This window comes from Phoenix dactylifera, chromosome 1 (genome assembly GCF_051530095.1).
Source record: "Phoenix dactylifera cultivar Ajwa chromosome 1, Ajwa_hap1_PhDact_Kaust_v1.1, whole genome shotgun sequence".
Classification (NCBI taxonomy): domain Eukaryota; kingdom Viridiplantae; phylum Streptophyta; class Magnoliopsida; order Arecales; family Arecaceae; genus Phoenix; species Phoenix dactylifera.
This window is the reverse complement of record NC_143190.1, coordinates 59,380,184-59,393,200: the sequence shown is the minus strand read 5'-3', so window position 1 is coordinate 59,393,200 and position 13,017 is coordinate 59,380,184. Positions and strand designations below refer to the sequence as shown.

At 46.5% G+C, this 13,017-nt stretch overlaps 1 protein-coding gene across 1 annotated transcript; it reads right to left on the bottom strand.

Annotated features, from left to right (window-relative positions):
• LOC103697731 (ras-related protein RIC2-like) lies at positions 1-3,383 on the bottom strand. The gene is made up of 2 exons (XM_008779649.6): positions 3,029-3,383; positions 1-633 (listed from the first exon to the last, which is right to left on the bottom strand). The coding sequence occupies exons 1-2, from the start codon at positions 3,250-3,252 to the stop codon at positions 201-203; spliced, it is 657 nt and encodes a 218-aa protein (XP_008777871.2). The 5' UTR covers positions 3,253-3,383; the 3' UTR covers positions 1-200.
• Positions 3,384-13,017: the final 9,634 nt, after the last annotated feature.

The following is a 13,017-nucleotide window of genomic DNA, read 5'->3' as shown; positions in this document are numbered from 1 at the left end:
TGCGGCAGTGGAATCTTGAAATATATTACTGATGATTTAAGAATCCGAGTATTAAATGTAACAAATCTTGATGTATTCAATTTCAAGCACATGGGTCCCACAAAATGGTGGTCCAAAATCCACTATGAAAGAAGTTGCATGAGATGCATCATAACATGCACAAAATAAAGAAACTAAACATTGCACAGTATCACCTTTGCCTAACCCGAGAAGCAGCCAGATCTCTTCAATGATGAATCATCAGCTTTCACATATATTCTCTCTCCATTAATGGGGACAGCAGATGCTGCATCATCGCCTGCCTCAAGGGTCTTCTTGGTCACAATTTGATAAATCTGAGTCAGAACCTCAGCAAAAGCATTATCCACATTTGTAGATTCTAGTGCTGATGTCTCCATGAAATAGAGTGATTCCCTCTCAGCACAAGCGTTTCCATCTTTGGTTGAAACAGCAACAAGGTGGCGGAGGTCGGACTTGTTACCAATGAGCATGACAACCACGCTGGGATCTGTGTGGTCCCTCAACTCCTTCAGCCAACGATCAACGTTCTGAAATGTAGCATGCCGAGTAACATCATAGACGAGCAGCGCACCTACAGCTCCTCGATAGTAAGCACTGGTGATGGCACGGTACCTGCACTTACAGGATGGAACAGCATCAATAACATGTCTTCAACCAGAGATGCACTAATGAACACTTGATATGAAATCCGGCCTGCGATTGTGACTGATGCTTGCATAAATACATTTTGTAAACATTGTTGTGTCTATCCATGTGGTGACTTGTTATTTTCACATTTTGATTCATTTGACATCATGTGCATGCATGCATGCATGCGCAACCTTTCCTTAAAGGCACCTGATAGCCTTAATAGGAGCTGAATATGCAAATATATTAAGTCGCTAATCTATGGAGTATGATTCATTATCTGATATATTAACATATAGATTAACATGATCTCGAAAATGTGCTTAGTTAGCAGTGTCAATTTTCAATAGCAAGATGATTCTGACAAATATTTATACGAAAGTACTGCAACATCACCAAGTTGATCTGCACAAACAATTAACAATATCATAACCTCCCTTTCCTTTTCATTTGTAAGAAAGGAGGAGGGCAGCCAGCTATCATGAAATTCGAAAAACATGAAGTACATCTAGAGGGAGTCATACCAGAACATTATGTCCCAATCACTTCTTTGAGGGGAAAAATATTATTAGTGGATACTTAGTCAACATTCATACCTTAGTCAACATTCATACCTATAAATGCTGGACATTAATTGTGGCAAAAGATCACTGCTCGAGCGAATAGGCTAGCTGGTTAATAAATTCGGATGGCACAATGCAATGTGATAAGACCAAGAGAGTGTGATACTTGTATCCACAAGCTCATTCATTCAATCATGATGAAGGGAGCAAAAGGCTTCTGATAGATAGCAGCAGGTCATTTATTCATTCATCCGCAAAACCCAAACCCTAACCCTAACAACATGAACTTCTATGCTTACAAATACCCTTGTCCAAGGGAACCATTTCTGTGGTCCTCCTTCTCTCCACCTAGCCCTTATTCCCTAGCTTTTCAGTCTTTTTGGAGGTAAGACTAGCCCTCGACCCGAAGATCCTCTGTCCGGCACTTCCATGTGAAGTCAAGGCCCTATGGAAGTTTTAGTATCTCATAAAAATCTTACATGCTCAAAGGTCATACTCCTTCATGTCAGGCTATTAGTCTCGGAGCCCGCCTAATGTGGTCTGGGATGGTGTTCCTTCTCCAACCATAACCATAGGCCTCCCATCACATGCTTGTAGCACAACAACATATGGAGTCTCGCCTCTCGTTCTCTCATATGGCCATGCCTAGGTGTCCACGTATGGGTAGCAGTTTACATGAGACTTTGTTGCATATCATCTGCTAATTTTTATGTCATGGTCAATGGGTCATGAAAGACTTGTTTTAAAGCCATAAAGCATTATAAGGGGAAGTCACCTATGTGTGTGTGTGCATCTGAGCCTAAACCCATACATAGACAAAACCTAGAATGCTTTTGAAATTAGTTAGCCTAAATGCTTCCCACGAACGATCAGTGATACATCTTTGGAAAAGAAATTCATCCCATCGATCATAGTTCTACATTGTATATGTGGCCTAGAAACCAAAAATCATAAGCATAGGTAGTCTCTTACCTATAAGATGTCTTCCAGCAGTTTTTTTTTTTTAAGAAAAAGAAAGAAATGAAACTACCATGGTTAGGAACCCATCTTCTGGACTTGTTATCTTTGGCTTACTTGACCCAATGCAAGGCCCAACAAACCTAGCATTAAAAGGTTCAAGCTAAATTTTGGCACAAAAACTAGTTGATACAGAATCCACCTCCACTAGGAAGAGCTCATTTTGAGATCCAGTGCTGCTGCCACATGACACCACCATTCAATTATCCAAAGGATTTGTTATTTTCAATAACAAAAGACCGAGTCCAGGACAAAAGTACTTTAGATCATTCTTTAAACATTTGCTCGAAGAGGCCCGACTTCAATAACCATCAATCAACTTCTTGAGGTTGGAGCTCATATTAAGAACCAAGTTAGACAGCATCATCACATGGTAAGTCCGCAAGTTGATACAGCAGGACCTGATACTTTTCATCTTTCTAAGTAAGTAATTTCCCATCCCCCGAGTGAGTCGAATATATCCTTGCATTTTGAAACTTTCCCTTTCATCAACCAAGATTCACTTCTAGTCTAATTCCTCATACTATCTTTACCTCCACTCGTTAATGGCCTATTTTAGTCACCCAGCTTATACCGGACCATAGCACAAAGCGCCAGAGAAATAACAGAGAAGATCTAGTTATATTCAATGCCCATTCCGATTCCTATAAAGATCACAGATCCCAGATCCCAAAACTCTCCTTAACGCTTGCCCAGCTAAAAAGAAGAAACTTGATAAAGAAAAAAAGGAGGAGGCAAACCGGAGAAACAAAGAAGATGAGCCATTGGAAGTAAAAGAAAGAATGAGTTAGCTATCTTACCTCTCCTGGCCGGCAGTGTCCCAAATCTGGGCCTTGATAACCTTGCTGTCCACGGTCAAGCTCCTGGTGGCGAACTCCACCCCGATGGTCGACTTGGACTGGAGGCTGAACTCGTTTCTCGTAAACCTCGACAGCAAATTGGACTTCCCCACGCCGGAGTCCCCGATCAGCACCACCTTGAAGAGGTAATCGTAGTCATCCTCCGCCCTGTACGCCCCCGCCATCTCCTTCAACAAGAGCGACCGAAACTTATCCGCGAGAAAACGCTACCGAGGAGACGAAAAGAAAACAAACAAAAAAAAGGCTGCGTTTTCTGATCTCTCGGCGCTGCGCGTCCGTGCCGAGGTGCGTCAGAACGCTCTCTTTCTTCGTGGATTCTATGGATGGAAGAGGGTTTTGAAGGCAAGGTTTGGAAGGAAGGGGGAGGAACTACGGTTATAACCGGGGAGAGATTTGGGAGGGTTTTGGAGGTTTTAGGGACATCTGGAGTGGTTGGTGTCGTTTTTCGGTCGGTTCGGTCTGACCGGTGATTAGCGATGACAAACTTGCGGCAGATTACGAAAGCGAAAGCGCGTTATTAGGCAGCAAAAGAGGGAACAGTCTTGATCCCGAAGCATGTAGATATATCAAATGCCGGAAGCATGCGGCCCGGCATTCCGATAAGGTTACTTGGACAAGGATGATGCCCCTATTCTCTTGTATCATTTACTTTCTGTTGGCTTGTTGGGCTGTATTCATATGAGATCTATGTGAAATACCATTTTCACCAAAAAAAAAAAAAGAAAAAAAGCATGTAGATATATGGATAGGTTTTTATGTGCTTTACAGCCCATATATAGAAGAAAAACTTCTTTTAAAAGTGTTATTCCTTTTTTTTAAAGAAGATTTTTTTTTTTTTTAACAATTGCAGCCAGTAGAGTCAAGGGCTACAATCTGGCACAAATGCGAGGAGGGCCTTGATGTGGCCAACGGACTTCTCCGAAGTACTGTGCAACATAGGAAGCGACCTAGTCTACGGTTCTGTTCGTGTACACGTGCACTGTCTGAAAAGCGTTACAGTCTCTCCGTATCAGACAGATGTTGCATAGCAGGAGACTCCCGTCCCCTCTCCCATAGTCGATAACTATGGCCGAGTCTCCTTCGAGGATGATGCGCTCAGCCTCTAGCCTCCGTTTCGCATAGGAGATGCCCTTTTATGCTGCCCTGAGCTCCAACCCTATAGTTGATAGCCCATCGGTGCTCCACTCGCTCGCAGTAATCATCTGTGAGTCATGACCTCTGATCACAAAGCCCACACCTGCCCTGCCATTTTCTCCAGGACCATTACCATTGAAATTCACCTTTAGATAGCCGGAGGGTGGAGGCTCTCAAAAGATAAAGAGGAACCTAGGCGCTAAAGCAGCCGCACGGAGGGTCCCAAATGTCCCTGGCCATCCTATATGAACTCATCGTATTAGCCCTAATGTTATCTTTCTTTTTTTTTTTTTAAGTGTGATCGGTTGCAGGAGATTCTGGTTCAAACTCTAATGGTGGTATACAAAAAAAATCTTGAATAAGCAATGTTGCAAGACTCAAGAGACTGGTGCAATTGGTAAAGTCGAAATGAGAAAAAGCATAAATCCTCGCTCCACACATGGCAATACAAAAGAAGTGCCAATCCTTCACTGAGTCTTGGCAATGAAGCTGCTGCTTCTTTTTTTTCCTGAATAAGGTGAGGCCTGAAAGCATTTTCTTCCAGGATGAACATGGCAGAGTTCAAAATAAGAAGATGTGCATGTAAGTTTCAGAGTTGGACTTTCCTATCCAATGTTACTTTGGAAGGAAGCTAGGTGCATCTAGGCTAGGTTTGAATATTACCTATTAAAGGCAAAAATTAGAACTGCTTTTGGACAAGTATGATTTGCTCTTGTAAGCAAGGCTGAGTCAGGTCTAATTTAGCTGAAATAAGGACAAGATTAGATTAACATTAAGCATCCTATACACAAGCTAACATGGGATATTAGGTGAAACATTGATTTTTTTTTCAAAAAAAAAAACATAACTAGAAATTTCTGACTTGGTTTCTCAATACTTGAGATCCTAAACTTTATTAGGCTAGTTCATTTCAAGCAACATGAATCAGAATATTCAAAGAATACAATTCGAGTCTTTCAAAATTTAAACCTTAATGACTTCATATTATTTAAGAATACATTGTGCTGAATTAAGAGTATCAATTTGTGACCCAACTCACTGACTCAACTCGCAACCAACCGGCTTTAAGCTAACTTAGATTTCATATAAACAGATCTTAGATCACAAATATCTTGACCCAACCAGACTTGTTTATTAAATAGGTCAGAGTCAAGTTTATAACCAATGTTGATCCATTTAATAATTGAGCCTGTGACGCAACTCATTTAAAATTGTTTTAACCTGTTCAAGATCAACATTACTAGTTCAAAAATTGTTTAAGTTAATTCAACCTACTATTAAACAAGTTATGCAGATCGGATTGTATTACTTGTTCAATAAAAAGATCAGATTTAGGTTTGGATTTTTAACGGGTCAAGCTCGAGTTGACATATATTTGACCTGACCCATAGGCGACCCTATCTGTATTTGATCCTTACAACCAAACCCAATCGTCCCCCCTATGCCAGTCAAGAAAAGCTCATCTATTTTGTTATAAGCTCATACATACGTGCGAGGCATTTGTAATTCTCTACATACTAGGGACCATCTGGTTTGAGGTTTCATTCAGGCCATTTTACCTTGATTCATGAAATTAAAAACTTCAAAGATAAAACAGCTTATGCAGACGAAACCTGACATGTCATAATTTCTCTTAGGGGCTAATGATTTTACCCAAATGTCTTCACAACAACCATACTCAGACCACATCACTTCTTCTAGACATCTCATAAGAGAGTTTTGAAGCACCAACTGATAAAATTCAGGTGCGAGAGAGGGACAAACGAAATTTCTGAGAGAGAATGGTGTTATCACTAGCTGTATAGGTCCCTTAATAAAAAAAAAAGGAGGGATGCATAGGCCCCAACAAAATCGTCACCTATGCAAGACCACATCATGATGCATTCCTTGTCTCTCTCATCATCTCACATTTAAAAATTTACAACCAAAGGAATGCAATCCTCGAGATGAAATGCATCTGAACAAGCCACCAACCAGCTAAATAAGTAACCTGCGTCTCATTTCCAGCACCAGCCTCACGAGCCGTGTGGACTTGAATTGCTTTATTTTTTAATTATGATGTGATTTAAGAATAATGGAGGCAATCTACTGTGTTTATCTTAACAGCTAAGGTAAGTAGTTATGGAGACGTTATTGTCAGTTTATCTTGGCTTCTGGAAGAAAAATCAGCAACTTCCGAGAGGCCATATGACACACACAAAAAAAAATGCACTTCTCTGCCTGCTATAATATTATACAAATTCTGTACATCTTCGCATGTCATCCTTGGTCACCTAGCAATGTCTCATTATACCTAAACCTAGACGAAAAGGTTACTAATTATTGTAAGCATTCAAACTAGATAGCTATATATATATATATATATATATATATATATATATATATATATATATATATATATATATATATATATATATATATATTGGATTTTTTTTTTTTTTGGCTAAAGCAGTTAATTCATACATTATGTGTACAAATATACCCAATAAAATCAGAAAACAAAATATCACGGAGCGTCCGAGGTAGCTCCCCATCCCACAAGGTACTATCGGTATGGTTGGCCACATATGCGACCACCCAAGCTGCAATCCCGTTAACTTCTCTAAATACATGCTTGGCCTATAAAGCCCCTCCATCCCTCATCATCACTCAAAAATCTTGAAGCAAGGGATGGTCGCAGCCGGCACCCCTCGGATCCTCCTGGATCCAACTGATGACCGTAGCCGAGTCACCCTTCAGGATGACTGAACTGGCTAGTAGAAGTTGTTGAGCATGATGAAAGCCCGTCCAGACAGCCCTCAGCTCCGTACCGGAGACCGAGATGTCGAATAACTGACAACCGCCCGCTGCCCCCATCCTGGAGTTCGGGTCCCTGATGACAAAACTCACACCTCCCTTTATGCCTCTGCCCAAAACAGACATATCAAAGTTGACCTTGAGGAAGCTTGGGGGTAGGGGCTCCCAGGTGAAAAACACCATAAGAGGTGTTGCCTAAGCAGATTGGGAACTTCAGATATCCCAAGCTGTCGAAGGCCCTTCTGAAAAAGTAATATGACAGATCTCCATTATCGGGCAACCCACTGACAGTGCCTGTGCCTGGGTGCTCTCCGCTACGAGCCTCAGCGACATGCTATGCTCGCCGAAGATTTGAGCATTCCTTGTCAGCCAGATCTGGTATACTATGCAAGTCGCTCTAACAGCTTTCTGACGTGTCAGTGGGTTGTCCGACTATCGACGGATGGCCCATAAGAACTGGTCCCTCTGACTCTAAGCCTCCGGTGGAATCCTTGCCAACTGCCAAGTCACCCTCGCCCATACGCACTGAAACAACGCATGGTCCACAATCTCGTCGACACCGCACACCCGCACTCTGAGGGAATCCTCAAACTGCGTCCGCTAAGCACTGCTCTTGTTGGAAGACGATCCCAGTTCATCTTCCAAAAGAACAATGCTACTATTGGGTGAAGACCCAAGCGCCAGATCCATGTACACTCCGGCCTTGGCTTGTGCTCTTGCCGGAGGACACGAGAGAGATCTCCCATCCTAACACTGGTCCTGCATGAGGTGCTCCTAACCTGAATATCTGGTCCCGCACACTCCGATAGTGGAAGAGACCGGACCCTCTCCGCAAGATACACCCTGAAAAACTGACACAACCTGGCATCGTCCCACGCTGCTCCCCCTAGGGTTGAGGAGATCGCATACCCGCAGTCCCTCCACTACCTTGACGTTAACCGTAGTCGGCCAAAGTCTCAAGGAGAGGACATCCACCCACGGGTTATTAACCACATCGATGCTCCACCCATCACCTATCAGCCATCTAGTGTTTGTCGAAACAGTTGGCAGGTACCTCGCGATCTTTCACCACATGAAGGAACATCTATGCTCACTCCGGGCCACTACCTCAAAGCCCACCCGGCCATATCTAGCTGTCATAATCTGACTTCAGAACCCCTGTGGCTTCAGCATGAATCATACAGAATGTCGGGCAATGAGCGCCTTATGCCTCTCCAGGAGAGACAACACCCCAAGGCTGCCCTCACTCAAGGGTAGACAAACATTCTCCCACGCCACTAAATGCACCCCATGTCCCCCTCCATACGACCCCCACAAGAAGCTTCGAAGTAGCCGCTCGATCCTCATCAGTACTATCTTCGGCACCATCGTGTTTGCTATGAGAGAGACGGGCATAGAGCCTAGCACTGATCTAATCAACATCAATCTGCTCATCATAGAGAGACGATGCCCTTCATCCCTCCAGCCTACTCTGGACCCGCCGCACCAGACCAGAGCACTTAGCCACTCGCAACCTCCTACCTGTGATGGGTACGCCCAGGTAGCTTCATGTCCTGTCCTGCTCTGGCATCTCCAATATCTTCCAGATCTTCCGTCTGACCCTACGCTCCGTGCTTGGGCTGAAGGAGATGGTTGACTTCTAGATGTTTAAATTGCTATGCCATGATATCGCAAACCGCACAAATTGGTTAATCTAGTGTGAACGAGTGGATGAACGAGGCCATAACTAGTTATCAATGCACAATTCGCCACCTATGGCATGCTGAATACACTTGAGCTATGCTCTTTTGTGGCTAGAGCTAGCAAAATGTGACTCCATCCATCAACCTTATCCATGTTCAGCCTACTATAAATAGATTTAGATTTGTGTTAAATGGATTTGGATTGTAAACAGATGGACTTGTTTCACTTATTTAGCATTCGGATCAGATACAGATTTCAAGCATCCGATTTATTTAACCCATTTAATATTCGGGTTGAATTAGGTTAGATAATCTGTTTAACTCATTTAACTCATTTATGATCTATTTAATCTGCTTAAAATCTGCTTAGCATGTTTCTGTCCTATTTAATCTGATTCGCTCAACCTGTTTAATCTATTTAAATCTATCTAACCAATTAAAAGAGTATTTAACTTGTTTAACCATTTAACTCGATTTGATACATTTAATAAACAGATTATATGGATGAGGTCGGATTATCTGTTTAATTAATAGATCGGGTTCAGATTTAAGTTTTTAACTTATTTAATAAACAAGTTGGATTTAAGTTGAGAAATTTTTGATCCAATCTGTATCCGACTGGATTGCCATCATGACTCGTAGCAGCATTCATATTCGCAATCCAATTCTCACAGTACGCATGTTCAGAGACTAGGCCCAATTCCAGCATGAGCTTTTAAAAACCTAAATTGTATCAAACATAGTTAGCCAAAACTTGAAGACCTCGCCTTGGGCTCGGTCGGACCTACAGATCTAAACTCCGAACCACGCACTCCGAACCCGTATCCATCCCTTCCACCGTGGCCGCCAGAACGACCCCCGCCTCCATCAGCTTCCATAAAACAGTGTCATCAATTGCCGCCTCCCATCTCCGTAAGTGTTGGGGGGGAAACCTAAGTCGTGCCAGTCCGAAGGCGCTCGGCCAGGGAGCGCCGACCAGAGAGGCGCTCGACCAAAGAGCGCCGACCAGAAAGGCGCTCGACCAAAGAGCGCCGACCAGAAAGGCACCCAACCAAGGAGCACCGACCAGCAGTCAACCAGAAAAATGCCCGACCCCACAACGAGACACCCCGTCGAGCAACCGGCTCGGCTTGGCACCCGTGCCGAGCCCGTGCCTTAGCCAAATATCCAACCTCCGCCTAATCCTCTAGAGGATCTGACAACCAAATACACGACTCCACCGTACTCTGTTACCATCCTTAAGCCATTAAGGCACGTGACCTCCGCAGGCCTTCGGCACGCCCTATCATTAATGCGTGTGACCCCTGCGGGCCTCCGATGCACTCAACCATTAAATGAACACAGCTCAAGATGATCTCCGGATCACTGGACCATCAAAGCATATGGCTCTCCCTGATCACCAGTTCACTCAGCAATCAATGCACTTGCCATCTACGAACCCCAGGCCCACCACGGCCGGCGGTTCAACCACCCCAACGGGTCCGATCAACCATGACAGCTCCCTGACTCCGGTCTGATCCGGCCTTATTCTCCACAACACCATTAATGAGCATGATCGTGCCCAATTATCACGAAAAAGACAAATTGCCCTGTCACCTCCCAGGTAACATAATATCTTTCTATAAAAGAGAACCTGGGGGAAAAGGGAGGAGGGACAGACACACAAACGGATACAGAAACAAACATTCTCCTCCTTTACTCCCCCCACATATTAGCCCCCTCTGACTTAAGCTTCGGAGGGCCGGCGCCGGAAAACCCGGCCACCGGCTTTCTTGCAGGATTCTCCAGGAGGACGCCACCAGCCGACGCACCGCCACCCACTGTCCCGGCAGCGGAGCTCCTCCCCTCTCGGTTCGCGGCCGCCCCCGGGTCCAATTTCCAGCAACAGTTGGCGCTAGAGGAAGGGCCCGAGTTGCAGCCATGAAACTGAGAAGTAAGGGGGCTTCCAATGCCTCTCGACGTCCTCCATCCAGTCCTAGACACTCTGTCCAGAACTCGCCGCCTCCGGCCGAATCAACTCCTCAAGTTCGGCCGAAACAATTCGATGCTCTGGTGCAACAGGTGCAGGCCTTGGCCACCGCTGTCCAAGGCTTGCAATCCAGGGCATCCCGACGGCACCGCTCCCTCCGGCCCCAGTTCAATCGGTACCTCCTACAAGCGGACTTCCCCTTCGAGGTCAGGACTCTCAAGTTCCAGGCCTCCCTCTGGAGAGAACATCCAGTAAGAAGCCCTGGTGGCTGGCCACAGCCCTCGGAGGCTGAGTCAGTTCCAGGGCAACTTGCATCGGAGCGAACCGCTGCAGCGATCCCCCAGAATGATGAACTCGACAAAAAGGTCGAGAAGCTGGAGCGCCAGATTCAGGCACTCCACGGAAGGAAACCGGGACGTAATGGTGACTTCGAGCTCACCACGAAGTCCCCCTTCTCCCAGCAGATTGAAGACGAGCCAGTCCCGCCGCGGTTCAAGATGCCGCAGGTGGAGCCTTACAACGGCAGGGCCGACCCCCTTGACCATCTAGAAAGTTATCGGGTCTTAATGGCCCTACAAGGAGCCTCGGAGGCCATGCTGTGCAAAGCTTTTCCAGCAACGCTCCGAGGACCAGCCCGGCTTTGGTTTACCGGGCTGAAGCCGAGTACTGTTTCTTCCTTTGAGCAGTTCGGCAGGCAGTTTGCCAGTAATTTTGCCGCCAGCCAGCCCCAGCGGCGGACATCGGACTCCCTCCTTGACATCAAACAAAAGGAGGGAGAGTCCCTCAGGGAGTACTTGGATCGATTTACTGCCGCAACATGGGAAGTCCGGGAGCTTGACCAGTCAATCGCCATGTCGGCACTAAAGACTGGAGCCCGGTCTTACAGGTTCCTCTTCTCCATCGAGAAGAATTTCCCTGCGGACCTCACTGAAATGCTGGTTCGGGCGCGGAAGTACGCCAAGGCTGAGAAAGCCGTGGCTGTTAGGCGGAGCGGGGCCGAGCAGACTCCCAAGAAACAAAAAAGACGCCGCGAGGAGCGTGGCCAGCCCAGAAGCCCGTCCCCGCGCCGAGCCAAAAATCCGCCCCGCCTGAAGAGTCCACCCCGACTACGGGGACCGCCTCAGCAGAGGTCACCACTCCGCCCGAGGTTTCCACCACGTGCCCGTGCATCCGAAGGGAGGTATGAAAACTACACTCCCCTTACCGCTCCTCGGGCCGAAATCCTCATGGAGATTGAGGGTCGGGATTATATCCGGCTCCCACCCCCGAAACGAGATTCCGGAGCCCGGCGTGATCCCCGGAAGTACTGCCGTTTCCATCGGGATCATGGCCATGATACTGAGGACTGCTACCAGCTCCGGAACGAGATCGAAGCGCTCATCCGCCGAGGGGTGCTCGATCGATTTGTGCGAGGCCGGCGTGAAGAAAAGAGGCCAGCCGAGGGAGCCGCACAGCCTGAAGGTTCAAACGCCAACAGGCCCATCGCCGGCACCATCAACACCATCCGAGGCGGGGCCTCGGTTGGAGAAGCTTCAGGGGAAGGAACCTCCTCGAAGCGCCTACGCGCCTTGGAAGCCATCTCTTTCTCAGATGATGATCTGGAAGGAGTCGAAACTCCCCACGATGATGCTGTGGTCATCTCCATGATTATAAACAGATTTGATATAAAACGCATCTTAATCGATAATGGAAGCTCGGCGAACGTTTTGTATTTTGATGCCTATTGTAAGATGGGGATGGCAGAAGAACAACTACGGAGGATGAATGCTCCGTTGGTCGGATTTACTGGGGATTCAGTCCCAGTAGAGGGCGAGGTCGACCTCCTGGTCACGGTCGGGCTCGCCCCCTGCGAAAGTACCGTGAGGATGAGCTTCCTTGTGATACGCCTGCCCTCGGCCTATAATGCCATCCTTGGAAGACCAGGTCTCAACGCCCTCCGAGCAGTAGTCTCAACTCGCCACCTGCTCATGCGATTCCCCACTAGCCAAGGAGTTGGCGAAGTTCGTGTGGACCAGGTGGTAGCAAGACGATGCTACCTGGCGACCCATGAGGCGAAACGACCAGCCGAGGTGCCGGTCCCAGCAACCGACCAGCCTTCAGCTAAAACCCTGAAGACATGGGTCGGCCCTCAGAAGGAGCGGGTAGAGCCTGGTGAGCTACTAATCAAAGTTCCTTTGCGCAAAAACTTTTCCGAGCTAACCGTGCAGGTCGGCTCTGGCCTCAATGAGCGCGAAAGGGATCGCCTCGTCAACTTCTTGCGAGATAACATAGATGTCTTCGCATGGTCGCCCACGGATATGCCGGGGATAGATCCAGAGATCATGGTCCACCGGCTCCAAGTAAAACCA

Bases quoted from the DNA above. Each gene is read 5' to 3' on its own strand.
- LOC103697731 (XM_008779649.6), bottom strand. From the start codon at position 3,252: ATGGCGGGGGCGTACAGGGCGGAGGATGACTACGATTACCTCTTCAAG. The intron at 634-3,028 runs GTAAGATAGCTA...CTGTAAGTGCAG, and splicing joins GACACTGCCGGCCAGGAGAG to GTACCGTGCCATCACCAGTG.